Source organism: Narcine bancroftii, chromosome 3, assembly GCF_036971445.1.
Source record: "Narcine bancroftii isolate sNarBan1 chromosome 3, sNarBan1.hap1, whole genome shotgun sequence".
Classification (NCBI taxonomy): Eukaryota; Metazoa; Chordata; class Chondrichthyes; order Torpediniformes; family Narcinidae; genus Narcine; species Narcine bancroftii.
Window position 1 is genome coordinate 286283135 of NC_091471.1, and position 22226 is coordinate 286305360.

The 22226-nt window shown below is 39.6% G+C and overlaps 1 protein-coding gene across 6 annotated transcripts in view; it reads left to right on the forward strand.

Annotated features, from left to right (window-relative positions):
- The window catches only part of eps15l1a (epidermal growth factor receptor pathway substrate 15-like 1a), a 375808-nt gene that overhangs the window by 329478 nt on the left and 24104 nt on the right, over positions 1-22226 (forward strand). For 3 of the 6 annotated variants that reach the window (XM_069928475.1, XM_069928474.1, XM_069928476.1), the window contains one exon: positions 9784-9992. The exons of 2 other annotated variants lie outside the window; for them this stretch is intronic. In XM_069928475.1, coding sequence (XP_069784576.1) covers positions 9784-9992 — 209 coding nt within the window. Of the gene's footprint in view, positions 1-7962; positions 8528-9783; positions 9993-22226 lie in introns of those variants that run through there. One more of the 6 variants, XM_069928478.1, reaches the window with a different exon arrangement.

Consider the following 22226-nt stretch of genomic DNA (forward strand, 5'->3'; position numbering starts at 1 on the left):
GAAGGATTTTTCTGTGAATAGACCTACAGATTATCCCTAATATTCATACAGCTGGGTAAAGAGCTCAGTTTACAGTGTAGTAACTATGAAAAAGGGTCAATTTGTACCCAGAAAGGGCAGCATGAGAGCACTGTTATGGGGTTCATCCCAGCCCCTGATAGGTGTGTGGAAGAAACTGTCATTAAGGCTGTTGGTGCATGCTTTCACAGTCCTATGTGTTCTCCCTGATGGGAGGAGGGGAGAAGAGTGTGGCCAAAGTGTGATGGGTCTTTCAGTCTTTTGTTGCTTTTCCTAGGCAGTGGGAGATGTGGATGGAATCTATGGAAGGGGAGAGAAGATTATGTTCAGAGCAGCATTCACTGCTTCTGTGGCATCTTCCAATTTTGAGAAGAGCAGCTCCCATACCACACTGTGATGAATCCAGCAAGAATGCTTTCGATGGTGCACCTATAGAAGTTGTTGAGGGATATGCCAGACTTCCATAGTCTTCTGAGGGAGCAGAGGCCTTGGTGCACATTCTTGACCATTGTGTCAATGTGCTTGTCCAAGGTCAGGTCATTGGAGACATTTATTCCTCAGCTCTGGATGCTATTTACCCTTCCTTAACTCAGAAAAATTAACTTTCTTTCTTTAACTCAGAATTACTAAACCAAACTTGCCCAGACATCAGAAAAGTCAGTAATGTTTAATCACATTACTATCAGATATTATAGATATAAACTGGGTGTTAAATAGTTAAAAAGGTTGCAAAGAGGCTATATGTACAATATTAGAGCCTGGATAATACTCCCTAAATAATGGGAGAATGATAATAATCAGTAGTTAGAAAATTTGCTTTAAACAGCTTTTAATAATTAAAATAAAAGTTGTCTGCCATGCTCAGGAATCAAAAGATTCTGCATGCATATAAATTGCATATTTATTAGGATTTTCCATAGAAAGTTAAACCAATCAACTTTCCTGTGGTCTGATGTCATATTGTAACTTATTCAACTGTGGATAATTGAACAAAATCAAAATTTTAACAGAAATGTTCTCTTTCATTCCAAATAATTAATAGTTCTGTTTTCAGTGAATGGTGTAAAATGTGATCATGCTGAAATAATATTTAAAAAGTTTTCAGCTTGCATTTCTAGAGTGTTTATGCACAGTTCAAAAGGAGCAGTTTAACCACTTTCACAATGAGATTCTGAAACCACTGCGGCTTTATAGCACGTTACAGTAGGTATGATAATGCCTTACAGCCCCCAACCTGCTGCTTTCATTTACTAAGGAAATAGCAATGATTCTATTCTGATCTACAAATATGCTATGTATTAAAGAATTTGTTTAATGCATAGTGCTACTTCAGCGTGTGGTCTGCAGATATTAAGTCCTTTTTTAAATATTTTAATTATTTTTCACTCTTAGAAGATCTAATAAACAAAGCCATTATGCACGTATGCATACCCAAAGTCTGTATTTGTCCCAACCCCACACCTCTCCAAACCCAGCACAAAAACCTATCTCGATCCCACTCATCATGGGGCACACATCCCCTATCAAGACCTGTAATGAAAAGAAATATGGTCTGTATTTTTTAAATTAAAAACAGACCCACAATTGGTGTTCATGAGTGGTCCTTCATGCTGCAACAATACAAAATGTCAACATTTATGTTCCTTATACCTCTCAAAGTGTTGTTCTAACTGCCCATGATTATTTTGATCAGTGTCTCCAGTCACCATTGATGGAGTTCTAGATGAACCTGGAACCCACGTTTTCTCCTATCAGTCAACTGATTTTAAAAATAACTCTTGCGCACTAATAGCTACATTTTGCCTCTCTGACTGACTTCTGCTTGGTGATTATATGAAAGTTTATTGACTTTTGCCAATTTTATTCACTCCTGGATGATACAATTAGACAAGTTTATTGCAGGCACAACTGGGGACATGTTGCTCATCTTAGTTGCCATTGACAGAAGTGAAGGTTCGAAAAAACATTAATTCGCCTTCTGGGTTTTGGTTTGCTTCTTTGTTTTAAAATGAGTCAGTTCTGACAAAGCAGCGTCAAATAATCTATTGAAATGAATGGGACGTTCATTCCAATGCAACGGTCATAATAGCATGACACCAAAGAAACTTTAAATGCAAATAGCAGCTGTCTTCCAGGACGCGGACTTTGTATGATATTGTTCAGCAGGCTGTTCAAATTCAGAACTTTATGGCAGAGCACTTTTGACTTCACTCAGGCCCACAATGTCTTTGTTTGACTGTCAGATGTAGAGACCTTGCCTTTCTACTCCACTCAGCACCTACTGCTGCTCTAGACGTTGGACACAGATACAGTTATACAACACAGAACAACTCAGCCCAACGCCCGAGTTTGACCCATCGCCCACTAACCTTTTCCTTTCCATGTATCTGTCCAAATGTCTTTTAAAGCTTGTAATTATATCCTTCTCCATCATGTCCTATAGCACCTTGTTCCTACCCCTCATAACCCCTTTAGATACTTACACTCTCCCCTCAATCTTTCATCCTTTCATTTTAGACTCTCCTACCCTTGGAAAAAGTGTGGCTATCTACACTATCCATGCCCCTTATAAGATCACCCTTGGTCTCCTTAATTACAGGGAAACGTCACAGCATATACCATTCTCTCCTTATAATAAGCTCTCTAGTCCAGTCAACATTCCTCTGAATATTTTCTGCACTCTCTCTACTGTGATCACATTCCACTTGTAGCATGGTGAGCAGAAATGCACACAGTATTCAGTGTGCACTACCTGTGATTTGTCCATGTTATCCGAACTCTTATCTAATTCCTCGGCCAGTGAAGACAAGCATATCATACACTTTCTTCACCACTCTGCCACTTTCTGACAACTATATACTTATACCCCAAGGTCTTGTTGTTCAGTAACAATTCCCAGGGCCATGCCATTCACTGTGTATGTCCTGGTCTGGTTTAACTTCCCAAAATGCATCACTTCACTTATCCGAATTAAATTCCATCTGCTATTCATTTGTCCATTTTTCCTGTTGATCAAGATCCTGTTTAGGTAACCTTCACTGTCCACGATACATTATATTATCTGTATATTTACTAATCATATTACCTGCTTTCTCTTCCAAATCACTCAAAGTTGAAGTTTATTGTCATCTGACTGCACATATACAACTCGACGAAACAGAATTTCTTTAGACCATAATTCACACACAATGTACAGTACATGATAATCACAAATGTAGATGAATATATAATTCAAAACAGATCCAGCATGAATCCCTGTGGTACATCTCTGGTTTGAGGTCTTCAATCTGAAAAGCAATACTCAATTACCATCTTCTGCCACTTATCATTAAACCAAATTTGTATTTGATTGCTTATTTCACCCTGGATCTCATGAATTCTAACTTTCTGGACCAGCCTGCCATGCGAGTCCACATCAAAGGCCTTGCTAAAGTCCAGGTAGATGACTTCCAATACTCTGCCCTCGTCAACCCTTTTGGTCACAAATGAAAGATAAATACAATATAACTCAAGATACAATGCTGGCATATTACCACTTGAGATCCTACTTGAAGGACAAATTAGGAAGCAGTCTGAGTTTACCAGAGGGAAGTAACTTTGAATATGTGATTACAGATACAATGATAATCAAAAGATTTATAACAAATATGTATATTAAACTGCAAGAAAAGGAGGATGAGGAAACAAACGGTAAAACTAAACAAAAATGGGAACAAGATTTAAATATAAAGATAAAAAAGGAAACATGGGAGAAGTTATGTTCTGGAACGATGAGAAATACAATAAATACGAGGTTACATATGATACAATATAACTGGATACACAGGCCATACATTACACCTCAAAAGTTAAATAAATGGGACCCAACAGTATCTGATAGATGTTTTTGATGTAAAAAAGAAATGGGAACAACAATTCATGCAATCTGGACATGTGAGAAAGTAGAAAAATTTTGGGAAGATCTAAACCAAATATTAAATAAAATAACAGAAAACAATATACCAAAGAATCCAGAGATCTTTCTCCTAAGTAACATAAAAACCAAAGAATTTGGAATTGATTTGGAGGATGCACAAAAAAGATTTGTTAAGATAGCTCTAGCCGTAGCAAAAAAATGTATTATGTCAACCTGGAAATTGGAAGATAATTTGAAAATACAACAATGGTATATAGAAATGAATAAATGTATTCCATTAGAAAAAATAACATATACTTTAAGAAATAATATTGAAATATTCGAACAAATATGGGAGCCTTACATTAAATACAATAGCGAAAACCTACCGGGGACAATCATTACCTAAGTTGATGGAAGGAGAAGGAAAGAAAAGAATGGACTCAGTAGAATTTCTGGTGTATTTTTGTTGAGTGACAACATTGTCTGACTGGTTTAATGTATCCTAGATTGTATACCTTAAATGGATGGGAGAGGGGGGTGGGGGGGGGTGGGTTGGGAGGAGGGGGGGGGAGAAAATGTCACTGTATATGTGTGAAAAGGAAAAAGTGTGTATCATGGCTAATGTGATTTATGGTGTGAAAAAAAAAAATTTAAAAAAAAAAACCCTTTTGGTCACCTCAAGAAACTTTGTGAGACATGATTTCCGATGAACAATGTCATGATGAATGTCTCTAATCAGATCCTGTCCCTCAGAATCTCTAAGGCTCTTTGACCTGTAGTTCCTTGGTTTATTCCTGCTGCCCTTCTTAAAGGAGCAACATCAGTATCCTCCTGTGTCCCTTAAAGTGTTTCGGTCAGGCCCTGGAAAACTATCCACTTACACATGTTTGAGAATGCCAGTCCCTCCTCCTTTGTAATATTTATATGCTTCAGGATATTGCTGTTCTGTTTACTACCAGCTTTCTTGTCCTTCTCTATGGTAAGTGCAGACAAAAAGTATTCATTTAAGACTTATCTATCTCCTATGGCTCCACACAGTGATTACCGCACTAATCCTTAAGGGAAGCTATTTTCTCCCTAGTTAGTCTTTTGCTCTTATTATAAAATATAATGGATAGCTCCATGCTATAACAGTGCTAGCAACCCAGGTTTGAATCCAGCTTTGTCTGAAAAGAGTTTGTACGTTCTTGTGTCTGTCTGGGTTTACCCAGGTGCTCCGGTTTCCTTCCATATTCCAAAGAGGATTGGCACGTTAATTAGTATATTTGGGTGGCATGAGCTCATGGGCCAGAAGGGCCTGTTACTGTGCTGTATCTCGAAATTTAAAAAAACCATCCTCTTGGATTCTCCATGGCCTTATTTTGCCCAACTAATTTCTTTCTAAAATATACTCCCACATCCCTGTACTCATCAAGGGACTTTACGTGACACATCCCTTCTTTTCCATAATCAAAGCCTCACTATCCTTCATCGGCTAGGTTTCCCTAATCCTGCCAGCCTTGTCCATCACTCTCACAAAAACAGGATGTCCCTGAATTCTCCCATCTCACTCTTAAAAGCATCCATGAACCTGCTAATAGCCTCTCCCAGTTATTGTCTAATGCTATCAAAATTAGCCAAGCCCCAATTTAGGACATTAAACTTGTGGAACAGTCCTATCTTTTTTCCATAACTATCTTGAAACTAATGGAATTATGGTCACTTGTCTCAAAGAGCTCCCCATCGACATGTCAGCCATTTCCCTGCCTCGTTCCCGAGAGGAGGGTGAGTGCAGACCCTTTTCTTGCAGGGCCATCCACATACTGCTTCAGAAAATTTTCCTGAAAAACTTCTGCCACATCTATTTTTCTGGCACCATCTGTGATTGCTCTATGTTTGCTCCTCTAATTCCTATTCATTATGATGAGAGAATCTCAGTAGAACCCCATCAAAGTAACCAAACATTTCTTATTTCTATCAATATTGGCATGGTGGAATATCCTAAGTACATGATTTAATTAACTCCCAATCAGTTGCAACTGATTGCAATAGGGGAGCAGTACAGTTAGCGCAATGCTGTTACATTGGGGCCAGGGTTCGAATCCTGTGCTCTCTGTAAGGAGTTGGTACGTTCTCCTCGTGTCTACGTGGGATTTCCCCGGGGGCTCGGGTTTCCTCCCATTATTCAAACCAGGGGTTGTAGGTTAGTTGGGTGTAATTGGGCAGCATGGGCTCAAGGGCCAAAGTGGCCTGATACCATGCTGTATGTCTTAATTTAAAATTTAAAAAAATTGAACAATTCTCTCTCATCTCCACCTCTATCATTTTACCTCTACCATAGAGAATAGAAACCTCAGTTCAAAGTTCAGATTTATTGTCAGAGTAGATACATGACATCACATACAACCCTGAGATTAATTTTTCTGTGAGCCAGGAAGAATTTCTACGTATCGGTAGTACAAAAACACTGTATTAAAGAAAAGATGCCTCTCCACAATAAGGTAGCAGAGGACTTTATTTATAAATAAATGCTAAATTATTATCTGGGAAAACTGGCAGCCCTATACTGAAACAAATTATCGTAATTTGGAATAAAATTAACCAATATCTAGGAATCAAAGGGAGGCTGTTCCCAAAAATCCTGGATTATAGATTAATAACATTGACGGTAGATAGCAAGATCCTGGACATCTGGCATCATAATGGCATCAGGCGCATAGAGGACTGTTATGAATGGCGGATGCTGATGTCGTTTGAACAACTCAGGCATATGTATGATTTATCAAATAAGATGTTCCACTGCTACCTTCAGATAAGATCTTTCTGCAGACAAATTAGGTCCAACTGTGGCCCTACCAATGTGCAGTGACAGGGAGGCCATGATTCGAAGGGGGAACACAAGGAAGTTCTTGCTCCAAGCGGAAGGACCTAAACCAGGCCTTCACAAATCAAGACAGAGGTGGGAGTCAGATGTAGGAATATCAATTGATGAGTGGTGCTTGTCCAACTTGTGTCAGATCTGCATGCCTGCAATCATTAATGCGCGGTACAGGCTGGTACAATACAACTTTCTACACCAACTGTACGTGATGCCGCAAAAATTGAACAGATCTAAACCAGAATTGTCAGACCAATGCTTTAGATGTAACATTGAGACAGGAACCTTTGAGCACGCAACCTGGGATGTACCAAGGTGAACCCTTCTGGCCAAGTCCTAGAAAAAAATTATAGATAAAGAATTCCCACAGGATCCAGAGTTGTTCCTGTTGGGAAGTATAATGGACATGACTTTCAATGAATCTGTCCAAATATCAAATCCAATTCATAATTATCTCATTGGCAGTGGCCAGGAAGTACAAAGTGGTTACTTGGAAATCTGACTCCTGCCTGATCATTATTCACTGGAACACAGAAATGCAAAGCTGTGTTCCCCTGGAGAAAATCACTTACAACTTAAGAATAAAAGTAAAACACTTTTTTGAAAATTTGGCAACCATACTTAAATTCCATAGGAGCATGATTATTAAGTGGACCATTGTGCCTCGCCGCCCTACCTTCCCCGTCTATCCTTCACTCGTTGGGAGGGAGAGGGCCCGTCCCATCCCAACCAGGAAAAGTCAAGAGAAGAAAACAGCCTGAGCACTGGCCACCGTGTCGTGACAAACCCATAAAACCTTGATATATGTCTTATGCCTTTGTTGTGAGTGTCTTGAATGTTGTGTGCAATTGTGGTTAGTTAAGGGTTAAGCGTTAAATGTGGGGGGGGTGGGGGGGTGGGGAGGGAGGGAGATGAAAGGAGTTTGAACTCTGCAGAAAACTGTATAAAATTGACAATTGTAAACTGTAGTCAATGCTGGCACTGATAATGTTCGTAACTGAGTTTGTTTGGAAAATCATAAATAAAATATTCAGAAAAAGGAAAAGATACTTCTCCAAAAGTGAGAAATGTAAATAAAGAAAGAAATTTAAGCAAACTGACTGCAATACAGAGAAATATAAATATTCAGTAACAAATAATGTGCAAATGAGTGTCCTTAAATGAGTTTCTGATTGGGTTTGTTGTTTAGGAGTCTGATGGTGAAGGGGTAGCAACTGTTGCTGAACGTGGTCGAACAAGCCTTGCGGCACCTATACCTCTTTCCTGAAAGCAGCAGCTTGAACAGAGCATATCCTGGATGGTGTGGATCCTTGATGATTTCTACTACTCTCCGACAGCAGCGTTCCATGTAGATTTTCTTGATGGTGGGAGAGGTTTGCCTGTGATGTACTGGGCTGTGTCCACTACCTTTTTCAGGGCTTTCTGCTCAGAGATATTGGTGCCCCATACCAGGCCATGATGCAGCTGGGCAGCATACTTACCACTACACATCTGTTGAGGTTTGCCAAGGTTTTTGATGTCATACCAAACCTACGCAAACTCCTGAGGAAGTAGAGGCGGTGACGTGCTTTCTTCACGATGCCATTAGTGTGTTGGGTCCAGGAATTGTCCTCCGAGATAGTGACTCGCAAGAATTTAAATTTGTTCACTCTCTCCACTTCTGATCCCTCAATGATCACTGGATCGTACACCTCTGGTTTTCCCTTCTTAAAATCCACAGTCAGCTGCTTGGTTTTCATGGCAATGAGTGTGAGGTTAGTACACCATTCAGCCAAGTTTTAATTTTTCCTCCTGTATGCTGATTCATTGCCCCTTTTTATATAACTCTCTACTGTAGTAACGTCAGTGAATTTGTAAATGGTGCTGCTATCCTGATGAAACCTTACCAAAGTTCCTTTGTCTAAGAAAAATGTGATTATTTTCATGCTGTACATTTTAATTCCAAGCATTGACTGATTTGAATACTCTCTGCTTTTAATCCTTAAATTGAATTGTCTGGGTAATGTTTACCTTGGCTCTTAAAAGATGGAATTCATATCCTTTAAAGGGCAGGGTAATAGTAAAACAGATGGAAATTGCCCCTCCCACAACCTTTTAGTTCTCACTGATACCTAATATTACTAAACTGTATTTTTATTTGGGTTAGGTTTGTGAAAACCTATTATGTTTAATTGTGAAAGAATCCATGCCCATCCTGTTAAATCTGACCTCATTAACTTGGGAGTACATCCAGAATGATTTGACCAATAATATACAGCTGGACATGATGCATTGGTGGATAAGAGTCGGCTGGTCACTCGTGCTCTCAGCAACAGTGTGGTGAAAGTACATTGTGGCCATTCAATCATAGCTTTTGTAATTTTTGTTATTCTATTTGGCAAATAAAAATCAGACGATATGGCTGTCTTCAAAATAGTGTCATGCCATTTATATCTGAAAATGTAAACCTTGCTTCCAGGTTCTCACAATTCAAACTCAGTTGAAACAGCAATTTTTCCAGGTATGTCTGAATAAAGAATAACTCTTCCTGTGATTCTATTTTCTGAAAGGCAGATAAACCTCTTGACCATCATTTTACTAAAGAACACCATGACCTGTTTTCAGCTTTTGGCTTATTTACATGTAAATGTCTTCAGTTTGTTTCTGATATCCTCCAACTGCATCATTGGGAACAGCCATTTCAGAACCTCCATTACTGGTGTTCAGGGTCAGTGACCCAAAGGTGCGTGGAAGCAGGCTGGAGAAAGAAATGTCCTTGAGATTGGAGCACAGCAAACAAGGAGTTTTGCAGTTCTGCCTCAATGCTGCAATGTCAGTTACTGCACTTCATCCAGCACAGAAATGGCTGTAGAATTACTTATCCTCAAGAACCTAGCAAAACTCTTGACTTGTCAGAAATATAACAAATTTCAAAAGATTAAAATGACTATAACTGAGCGCCTTTGGTGAAAGGTTAAAGGCTGACTTGCCTCCTGGTGGGAAATAATGCTTTTCTTTCTAAACTTTCCAGGTAAAAGTACCCCTGTAAACAGGCCTGGCTCGGCCGACTCTGTCAAGTCCCTCGATCCTTTCCAGCCCTTTGGCGCTGATGATGGTGACCAGTTTCAAAGTAAAAAGGGGCTCGGTGACCCATTCAGCGGTAAAGATCCCTTCACCACGCCTTCTTCCTCAAGTAAAACTTCTAAAGACTCTTCTTTGGGTTTTGCAGACTTCAGCTCTGTAAGTTGAGATCAGTGATACTCTCTGTCCGCAATCACTCCCTCCCAATCCCTTTGTCCCCACTGTGTGCTGGTATGATCATTCTTCTAAAACTTACAACTGGATGCCTCATCAGCTTCTCTTGCCATTCTTTTGGAAATCATGCAGGCCATTTGTCCATAATAATACTGATCTCTTCAATATCTTTTGCCCTTTTTTCTCTTTCTATCTAATGTAACGGGAGAAGAAGATTGAACCAGTGGCCAACCTTATAAAGAGAGCGAGTGGCCTTTTCAGAAATAAAATTGAAAAGATGGACGTAGCAGTGAAAATTACTAGAACCTCAAGCATTGGCCTCCAACGAATTATGCATTGGCAAGGGATTTACTGATTCAAACCAGAATTAAACTTGATATGATGAAAGTTTATACATGAGAGTTTATGTTGCTATCATAGACTGGATTGAAGTGCTTGTTTTGGTGCTATCCGTTATGATTATCGTTTCCAAATAAACCAACCATGATATATGACCAAGGCCAAGTGGTAAACAGATATTTGGTTGGTGGCTGGGTATTAAGACTTCTTTCTTGACCCTCTATCCTTTGCCCTTCTCTCCCCATCCCTCCTCAATTTTCCCACCATGCACTACTTGAGACAACTGACCTGATCATGCTTCAGTGCAGTTGTCTCTAGTAATATTTAGATGGTGCATGCGAGGCATTGATGATGAATTGGGGATTTTTTTTATTAAACTGTGCCAACAATATCACTACTCAGCTCTCAGTCCTGAGTGTTTATTTCTTATGAACTTGGTGTGCATCGGTGTCCTCTCTGAATATATTTTAAGTCAGTAAACACATTTTTGCTATCAGTGAATTGAACCAAGCCTGTCAAAAGCATGGGATAAACATCAGTAGGTGTGCACTTCTTCAGCAGTTGGACTTTCTGTGGTAACCACTACCATGTTAGTTCTGTCATTGCAGTTTTACATATCTCTTAGTTTTTGTCTTTTGGAATCCCTGCTTGTTTGTAACATTTGCCTTCTAGCCCACGGTGTCCTTCCTTGCATTTGTTAGGACATGTCACACCTCTTTTTTTAAAGTTGGAGTGTTTACGTTGTGAATGTTTATTTACAGGATCTCTAATTGCCCTTCAGGAAGTAATGATTAGCTGCCACCTTGAAGCAGATTTATCGTCAAAGATTATTTTTTGGTGCTTTGTTGAGTTGTATGTTAACAATAATTTATCAAAAGGGAATAGAGAAATTAAGTTGAGTCCAGTATGTGTGTTCTGATTTGAAAGAGTTCTCTTTAATTAATTATAACTTGCTCACTTGGTTTATCTGATTGTAGCCACTTCATCTCTCAAAATAAATGTACTTAGACCTATAATAAGATAATGGATACCCAAAGAGTGATATTGAAAAGCAGAGATATATTACCATCATTATATTTCATGTGTGCAACCATTTCCCTCCTGTGCCTAAACAAAATCAAGCAAAGTGGAGCTGACTGCCAGAGAGGATGGTATTTTTTTATGCAACAAATCTTATTTAAGAGAGACTTTGGGCATTCTCTGGATAGTAGTCCAATGACAGCGAGTTCAAGTCCCACTCAAACTTGAATTTTCTTAATTTGTAGATGAGCACCAAAATATAGCCATGGATAGAATGTTTCAAATTCTTGACTGGCTCACTAATGTTGTTCAACCAAGAGATCTTGCCATTCTTTTCAAACAGTGCATGGTTAACTTTTGATGCAAAGCTGTGAGGGTTCTGGAGATGATGCAGAGATGCATGAGCGAGGAACGTGAACCAGTTAAATGAATGGACATTGATGTAGCAGATGGATTGCAACGTAGAACATTGTGAGGTCATCTATTTTGGTAGAAAAATTACCAATTTTGCGAGATGTATTGGTTGAGTGTCACTGAAGATGTAGACAGGTAGACAATCAGAAGGCTGGTCTTAATCACAAGAAGATTTGAGAATAAGAATAAAAGAGATATTTCCAAGAATTAAAAAAATGTTTTTTTATATAAGCAGTGTAGTTATGACAACTTCTTACTGGTATGGTTGCATCACAAACAGCTTTAACCTCTTTATTATATCATACCTGCCTGAAAATATGATTTACTTCCAATTAAACATTTTTTTAAATTATGTAGAGTACTGGTGAAATTGGTTCAGAGATATTGTGTACAGGTCCGGTGTCTTAAAATATACTTAATATAGAGGGATTGCAATGAAGATTAATCAGCTGGATTCGTGCATTGGGTGGTTTGTTGCATAACAAGTAAGTAGACCCCAGATCCCTCTGTACATCAATGCTTTTAAGAACCATGCCAATAACTGCATAGATTTGACCTCCCAAAATACAACACCTCACACTTGTCCCAATTAAACTCAAATAGCCATTTTTCTGCCCATATCCATAAATGATCTATATCCAGTTGTATTCCTTGATAGTCCTCAAATTTGAGAGTTGTCACTAAATATACTAGAGTGATAATCTTTCACAATTCTCACATCATGAACAGTCACATGCTAGCTCAAGACTAAAGCTGAAAGTATCACCCAATATTAATGATTAATGATTGGCATTTATAAGAGAAGTTCCAACCATCTTAACTGACCTTCAACACCATTGCTTGTATTCGTTATCTTTATAGCAATCTGCATTACCAGTAACTGGACTGGATCAGTTGAATCAATAACCTAGCAGAATAAGGATTGTGATGAGTAGATCATCTACCTAAATCATCTCATCCTGTGCTATACAAGGTTCTAGGTTCCTTTTATTGTAACATAATAAAACATAAAAATGTGTACATAATGTACTTCAACTTATGTCTGCTGTAAAGCAAACAATGAGACACCAAGCATTTCCCAGCGCCCCAAATAATAGCAGAAACAGAGGCAAAAAAGAGTCCCTTCAGAAACAGTAAGTGCCTGTGGATTCACCTCCAGCCGCACAGACTCTTGTTCAAACCATTGGCAACTGAGCTCCAGGTTCAAGTTACAGTCAGGAAGCCTTCAATGTCTGAGGCCCTTTGGGAGCCCTTCTTGCCCTCAGCATCTTCTCAAATCCTTGTTCCAATATCTGGTTCCCATGAGCCAGTCTCCGGCAGCCTGCGGCCTATGTGGGTCCTTCAGCCACTGAGCCCTTTGGTGGTCCGCTGCCTTGGTCACCTTCCCTGTAGAGTCATTTCCCATGTTTCTTCTCTACGGAAGGTATTCTCCCTGTTTCTGGTGCCCTGCACTGGCCTGCTGCTTCCCCTCCTTTTATGTTGTCCAGCTCAGACACCACCATCTTGGGCACAGACCTCCGTGGTTTCAGGATTTAAAAAAAAACACCGTCAGCTCTTTAACAGGCTTTTTAAAGCCTCTATGTCGCTGTGAGTATCAGAACCTATGGAGCACCACTGTATCTGCTCCCTGCTCTCCCAGGTTTGCACCAATGGCAGCACTGCCATTACAGCAGTTCTGATAGCGCCACCATTTTTTCCCATTCTATAATTAGACCAGGCTTGCTACAGTTTTATCTCTGAGGTGGATAGTTCCAGGCAATGTTACACGTCAGTTGAGAGATGGCATTTTCAAAGCTGAAACAAATGCAAGAGGACCAATATACAGATCTTCAACACTGCTACCAAAAGCAGTCAATATAATCAGCTGCTTGAGTTACAGTCTGACTTCCACAATGATGAACTTCTACATTATGAATTTTAATGTGATATTTTTAAATAAGGAGTAGTTTTCAATCAATTAATGCTGTTTAATTAAAGAGTTGTCACTGAAAGGATGTGATGTTTTAATATAAAGTACAGTTTTAAAACAACTTGAAGGAAACAGAAAAATGATTTGACATAATTGAGTACAAAAACCTCTGTTGGCATATGGTGCCCCTCAGAGGGTACTGGGAGGATCAGCTCACATTCTGTGCTGCTTACCCATAGGCAGTGAGAGGAGAATATTTTCCACCTACAGATATTTCCTCAGGAATGGAGGTCCTGTCTACCCTCACATCCACTTCCCTCCTTTGCATGCTTGCTCATCCCACTCTTCATAACAACCCCACTGGCCAACATTCTGCAGGTTCGTGCAACCCTTCCCTGTTTGTTGGCTCATGCATGTCTCTCTTGCGGACATGGCCCTCCCCTCCATTCCCCATATATTTTGGATGTTCACTGATGTCTCCTTTGACTACTCTGTCCCCAAAACTTTCTACTACCTCCACCTACCCTCCAAACAGTGATTTTTAAAAAATCTTTTCGCCACAGGCCAGTGCATCAACAAGATTGTTGTGCTTCATTCAGCTATCTTTCTTGGAAGCTATGACAATTTTAAAGGAAGTGCATTTCAAAGTATGTACAGACCTCTTCTGAGCATGAGATCAACATAGCTATAACCAAAGCAAAGGTTGATCCCAGCAAAGTTTTGATCTTATCTGTTTTGTGCATACCACATTGAATGTAGGTGCTCTCTGATCATTCTTGCTGTTTAACTGGTAAGTTTGAAATTTTCTGAAGAGCACCGCTCTCTTTGAAAACAGTTAGCAGTTGTTAATCTTAACACATCAAAGTTTTAAAATATGCTCTTTTCTCCACTTCTATATTCAATACCGTTATCTGAACTAAATAGAGTTCAAGGTGTACACAACTGACCTTTTTTGTTTACTATCCTATTCTTCAGATTCATAAAGATGATCCTTGTAATTAGCCTTATCTCTGTAAAGATGCAGCTGCTGCAACCCTCTCTCTTTATCGTGAGTGCCATTCTCAGGAGACTGCTGTGATGGACTCCCTCTGGCATCTCATCAACTGTGCACAAGGGCAGCTTGGCATCATAGCTGATCTATTAGCCCACTTGGAATCCTTTTCAGTAAAGGGGCACAGGCCAGAAATAAAGCCTGTGGGCTCTGGCTCTTTGCCTCACATTGCAAGCATTAGGTCCATTTTGAGTGCACCTCTTGTCATTGCTGCTCAACTCGTTGAATAATCGATGGAAACTGGAACCTCATCTGTACCATTCACTAGTGCTACCAAGGGTGGGACCTCAGCCTACTTTTAAAGATAGTATGTTTTGGGAGGGGAGAGATTTCCTGAGTAAGATGTTTACAAGATAGTGAAATATGGTTTCAGAATTGCTGAGCCGACAGATCAAAGTTAAGATGCTTTGATTTGACATGCGTGTGAGTTCTGCAAAATTAAGAAGCATTGCTCTTTGCATAAAGGGCTTGTCACTTTGGGGTAACCACATTAACTACCTGGAGAACTCTATCTGTGGGTGTGGCAGGCTGAGGACAAACAAGTCAACACCAAGCTGTTCTTTGTGCTCAAATAGACATTGACTTCTGTCGTTCTCCCATTCTTGAAGCTCTGAATAATGAATCCATGTATGCTCAAGATCGAAGTGGAAGGCAAATATATATAGCGCAAGCTTAATGTGCTTTAGGTGTGAGGTTCCTGATCAGAAAAGTCAGTTGGGGTTGTTTATAACAGCCATCAGGTTAACCTCACAGTGCGAGTGGAGGAGAACTCACAGTGCACGCATACAGGGTAGTTTGAAAAAACAGTTAGAAAATACAATAACAAGCTTACATTTTGCAGATAATTTCCTTCCACATTTTTAAACAGCACGCCAGACTTTGCAGAGCTGGTAGGGTATAGTGAAAGGGAGGTGATCTAAGCTCAGAATTTTTGATATGCTGCTCTGGGATTTATTGTTAAGTGGTTGAGAGAGAAGGATGCTTGAGATACCACATGTCTGTGGAAAAGCAACTGGATGTTGAGTGGTACTTCTTTTCCAGGAGACATCCAATTTTAGGAACTGATGCACAAATTAAACCACTACAACTGTTCTGCATGGAATGTGCATTTATTTTATTTTAACATTTTTCATCTTGAGTTCTGTTGATCTGCCTTCCCATTTCCATTCAATAGGTTCTCGTTATAATTTATGTATTTCAATGTTTAATTATTTCATTTACAATTTTTAGGTAAGGTGGCAATTCTTTACGGAACATGCAAAAGTACCTATGATGGAAAAATAGGGGAAATAAGATGACAAAGATAATGAGTGTATTGTGATACATATTATTTAGTGTTTGTACGCACTGAAATTCTTACTGCTGCAAATGAATAGATACATTAAGAAAACAAACTTCAATAGAATAAATAAAAAGAGATAAAATCAAAAGATGGATAATTCCACTGAGGTCAGGTAGTATACAAACCAGAGGACATGGATTCAGGGTGAAAGGGGAGATATTTAGGAGAAGATTTGGGAGAATTTCTTCACTCAGAGTGGTGGGACTGTGGAATGAGCTGACAACTGAAGTGTGAATGTGGGCTCGATTTTAACATTTAAGAAAAATTTGGACGCTTACATGGATGGGAGGGGGATGGACAGATATGGAATGAGTGTGGGTCAGTGGGACTAGGCAGAATAATAGTTTGGCACAGACAAGAAGGGCTGAAGGGCCTGTTTTCTGACCTGTAGTGCTCTATGATTCTAAATATTCATAAATTCCATTGTTCAAGAAAAAAGGTGCAGTTTCAACAGTGCAGATAGTCCTTTTGTGAGGTCAGATGACTCCCTGATTAAGGTCATTAGAGGCGGTTCAAGGGGCTGATACCTAGAAGGGAACAGTTCTGGAACCTAGAAATCCTGGTCTTCAGTCTACCTTATGCCTGAAGGTAGCAGAGAGAAGTTGTGACCAGGGTGATGAGGATTCTTTATGATATTTGCTGCCTTCTCGAGGATTTGCCTTACATAGATGTCTGCGGTGAATGGGAGGTCAGAACCTGTGATGGACCTAGCTATGTTTGCCAACTTCAGCAACTTTTGTGTTCTGGGCACTCAAATTCTTAAACCAGGCGGTGATGCAACCAGTCAGTATGCTTTCCACAGTGCACCTTGTAGAAGTTTGATAGAGTATCTGCGACATGCCAAATCTTCTTAGATGCTAACCATGGTGTAATTCTTATATTTTGCCACAAGATTAAGAGTGTTCAGGCTGCATCTGTTAAGTTTCCATCAACCTTTTCAGTCAAGTCCTCTTTGAATCTCACAAGTTCCCAGAAGTTCCCAGATCATGTTATATTAACTAATGAGGAACATGAACATATTGCCTTTTCCCCAACAAAAAATTTGGGCCATCCAGATAATTTTCATTCTTGTCTAGAAGTTAAGTTCACTGAAAATATAATGCCTTCAATATTTTCATGCCATTTTGTTTTGATTAGATTCCCTTTCTGGCATAATGTTTGCACATTTCCGAAAGCACCTGAAAACATTGTGCGTTATTAACATTTCTATCAAATTTGTCGACTGGGAGGCTGGACCCTGTGAGAGCGCTGCATCTCCACTCCCTTGCTCCCCTCGGGTCCGCACCAGCGGCAGCGCTTCCACCAATGCAGCTCTGGTAGCCCCATCATCTTCATTATGGACCAATGTTAGAACTCTGATCCTAACCCCATCAGTCTGTAATTATTTTCACTGTATAGATTCAATTCCTTTTCACTATTTCCATCGTCTTTACATGCAGTGCCAGATCAAGGCAATTTTTAAAAATTTCCATTGACTGTACTGAATGTATTTGCCAAATTTAACAGGAAGCTAAATACAATCTTGCACTGTTTGACAATTTGACACAATCATGGCATATGGTTTGATATAGATTCAAGCAACACAAGACAATGAACATTCCCAAGCAAACTGGAGTTTGATGAGCCCCCAGTTAGTAATTTTAGGAATAAAGCTTCAGCTAGATATTTAGTGACATCAAATGTCTTTCTGCCCTTAATTTGGCAGCAGGCATTCCATTGAACCATGGTCTTTCATCTCTAGGACCTAACTTTGAATTAATTAAGACTCAGGGATCTATTGGTGATAAGTGTTGAACAGCACAAGATTGTGCCTAGTTTGCTGTTAAATTTGGCAAATTCATTCAGCAAGATCAGTGGAAAATTCAAACAACTGGTTTTGATCTGGCACTACATGGCAGGACAAAGGAAACAGTGAAGGGGAATTGAATATGCACCGTGAAAATAATTACAAACTAATGGTGAAAGGGAAGGGATGGTTGGGCTGCTCTATTAGAAGCAAGTGTGAACGATGAATGAATAGCTTCCCTCTGTGCAATTTTTTGTGCCTTAATGGTATGTTAGGGCATTAACAAGCATGCTTCGGGGCTTGAAATATCTTGTTGGCATGAGATAAAGGTAACCACCACTGTGCTGAGCACCAAATTCTTGAAGTGGAAGGTGTTCCAATACTGAACATGAAAGGAAGATTGCTCTCTTCCTCCAGGGCTTCTGTTGATATATGATAGTGGGTTCCAGTAATTCCTCCATTTCTGCATTGGTTCTCATTACATCCGAAATAGGAGTTCAAGTTCCAGAATACATTTTGACAGATAGTTCTTTTCTAGAAATTGCCCAGCTGTCAGTTCTCATATATAAAAAAAAGTACTCTTATTTTTTAAAAAATGCTAATTTACATGCAGAACAGACAGCAGAGCACTCCAATCTTTGAAGGGTTCACAATTACCACTGTGTATATTCCAACAATTGCCAGCAGAGGCTGCCATTTTGTCTTCTGGCAAGCTGAGTGGTTCAGGCCACCCACAGAGATAGCAGGTTGGTCTTTCACTAACTGGTCTGTATTAAACTTCTCCAGGGAGTGTGGAGAGAAACAGTGGCTAGAAATGAAATTTCAGACTTAATGACTTGGAACCAACTGTACGTGAAGAGTTGCTGTACGCCAGCTCAGTGGAAGCCAACCTGCAGCATAAAACTCAGTGAATTCATCACCATGCCTTGTCTCGGAAATATTTTAGAAATTTACCCTGAACTGGATGATTGGATTCTCTTGGCCCTATATATAGTGACAGTTGTGTGGCAAATCTTGAGTGATGAGAGCAGACTGAGTTTCAGTGTAACTGTTACTGCCAATTGTGAATCATGGATCCATTCAATATTATGAGCAGATTAACAGGATTGGTACAATGCAGTAAAGTTGCTCTATAAGAGTCCGACATTTGAAGGTTAAACCTGCAAAATAAGCATCATCTCTCCTCTCTGGATTATGTTTTCCTGCTTTAAATTTTTGCTTAATTCTTGAAAATTCACTTTTATTTTAATGTTTCCTATTGATAACATGGGCATGCCCTATGTATATGCATTCTTCACATTGTCACAGAGTTGGTTTTGAATATTAGTGATAAATTAGGAAGCAGGAAAGTCTTACTGCAGTTATACAGGGTCTTGGAGAGGCCACACCTAATCTGAGGAACAACATTCTTGCTGTTGAAGGGTGCAGCAAAGGTTCCTGGGATGGCTGCACTGATGGATGAAGGAAGACTTGATAGATTAGGGTTGTACTCACTGGAATTTAGAAGAATGAGAGGGGCTCTCATTGAACCTTTCTGACAGGACTTGACAGGTTAATTGCAGAAAAAATGTTGGGAAAGACCTGAAGAAGTCGAAGGGATAAGTCATTTAAGGCTGGGATAAGGAGAAACCTCTTCACTCAGAGAGTTGTGAAAGTATGAAACTCCTCCTCTCCCCCCCCCCCCCACAGAAATTTGTTGAGGCCAGTTGGTTAGATATATTCAAAAGGGAGTTGGATGTGGGGCACTGAAGATGAATGATGGTTCAGGCTCAGAGGGCTGATTAGCTTTCACCCATATCTATTTTCTATTATATTAAACGAACTTTGACAGAAGTTAAGAACCAGTAGAGTTTTTGTATTTTACACTGGTGATGGGATGATATGAGAAAGAATCACAGCCATCAAAAGTGATGAAGACATCAAAGGTGTTGAGTGATTACATGTGAGTGTTGGTGGGATGGGTCAGAGCAGCTGACAGTGGATTGCAGTGGTCTGAGGTACAGTCTGAGGCACCAGGGGGAAAGGCAATGCCTGCTAAATATGGTGCTGGTAAAAAGATACACTTCACAACTGAATGCTCCCATCCCAGATTGGTTCCATTAGAAATATTGGTTGTTCAACAAATATGGAGATTTTATTTGAGGGCAAATAACATAATTGAAGCAGAGGATGAGGATGAAAGTGTTGGAAAGAGGCAATAAACAATCAGATACACATACCATCAGAGAATTCTGGCTTTCGGAATGCACAATCGGAGATTAGGAGAGATGATTAATAGTCCATATTCTTTTGAACAAAATCTATTGGGGTCACTACAATTTGTACATTCTTGGGTTGAATGCTGTATAGTAAGTTGGTGGACCAGCTACTGAGCGCATTCACTCAACCTATTAAAGAAAGAGGAAACATGCTAGAGGGAAGAAGATCTGTGCAAGACGAACCTCAGTGATGAATCCTGTTTGGTGCCAACGATACTAACCATATGCTAAAACTTCCTTGTAAGTAAGGAATTTATAGCTGTGTCACAGACATGAGGAGCCAGTTGCCAGCACATCATGATTGCTGAACAAAATGGAAGAAAATGTGTGCTCAGTGAAAGAGGTGCAGGCAATTGTGGCAATTCTTAATTTAGAAGACCATTTCTACCTGTTACTGATCACAATCCTTGCTCGGACCAATGACTATTCCCTCCATGGTATCATCAAGAATGAAGAGGTAAGCTGTCTTATGAGACGGAATATGAAGCGTCTAAGCAGAATGCTTTGGAAAACATCTAGTCAAGACTATACTGCGATGAAATAATGATGAATGTAGAAAACAAAATTTCTCCTCTGCAGGCCAGGATAATACTATTGTCACAGCAGAGCTACAGAACACAACCCAATTTGATTTAGAAACAGTCTAAAGAGATGCCAAGGCTACGTAAAATGGAGATGCAGGCAAGTGATGGGGAAGGAACTGCAAAGCGAGCTTCTGATAGAACTCCACATGCAGTCGGTAACTAAAGTATTTGCCTATTGACCAGGCAAAAGCTGAGGATGATGTGGAAGACCTGGCCATTCGATGTCAGGATCATAAACAGAGCCATGTAAATCATCAACCTAGGTCTGGAAGTGTCTATAAGACCATTCCTGTGTGTCCACAGGATTATCTGGAAAAGGTTTTGATAAAGATCAACATATACTCGAGATGGTTGACTGGTAGTACACCAGTGGACTGGTAGACAAGAGGTGGTAATTCACAAGACTTTTTCATGATGAAGTCATGCAACTTAATTAATCATATGATTTTGCATATTTCTTAAAAGGGTTGCATTTTATCTCTCACGGGATATTGCAAATTATTTTGTATATGCAAGTTGCATATCTTTCAGTAAGTGAGGAATTCATAGCTGAAAAGAGTAATATAAGACCTAACCCTATACTAGCATTTGGTCTCTTTCAGCGGTCTAACTGTGTGTGCAGCCTTTCAGTTGACAGCATGGAGCATATGACCAATTACAGCTGGCCTACAGTTTCTTCCAATATTACTGAAGACATGTAGAGCGGTTTAGCATAAATTTTTGTTCCATGCATAAGTTTCTGAATGTTTTTAATAACATTTCTGAAATTTGTGGAAATAAATAATCCATTATTAACATTACTTTGTCAGACAACCTTTAATTTTGTCCATCTATTTTATGCTCAAGTTTTAGTGCCACTTCTCAAAGACTCCAGGTTCTTACCGAGTCAATAAGCAGCTGTGGAAAATGCATGCCATTCAAAGGCATCAGGTCAAGTCATATTAAGGCTTCTACTCCAGGGGTTAGAATAAATGGGCTCTCAAGTAGCTCCCCCAGCGACTGTTAGATTAAGGCACAAGGTCAGAAGTTCAGAAGTTCAATCAGAGTACCAACATAATTTTAACTGCTGCAGTTGTATCTTGGTGCTAAACATTGGCCAAGAATTGACTCCTGATCATTAGGCCTGGGTTGAAAGTCACTATGGGCGAAGACACAAATGTTCTTGGCTCCAATATCTTTTATTGAGGTCAAATTGTCTGAAAGTACTTATGACTAGTTCAAACACGAGGACGGGGAATTTGGGTTGCGAGCTTGGAAAATATAATTTGTCAAGAGTTGTTTGATTTGACTGTTAGTCTGTTTGCAAACAAACTCTTCTCACTTGTTGCGAATAAACTTAAACCAAAATCTTCTTTCTGTTGCCTCATGTATTAAAGGACATACCCCATCACACCTCCTCCCTTTGGGCAGAAGTTACATGTGTTTGAAATCGTGCATTTCTAGATTCAAGGACAGTTTCTTCCTCACTTTTATCAGATTCTTGAATGGACGTCTTCAGAATAATGCCTTATCCTGT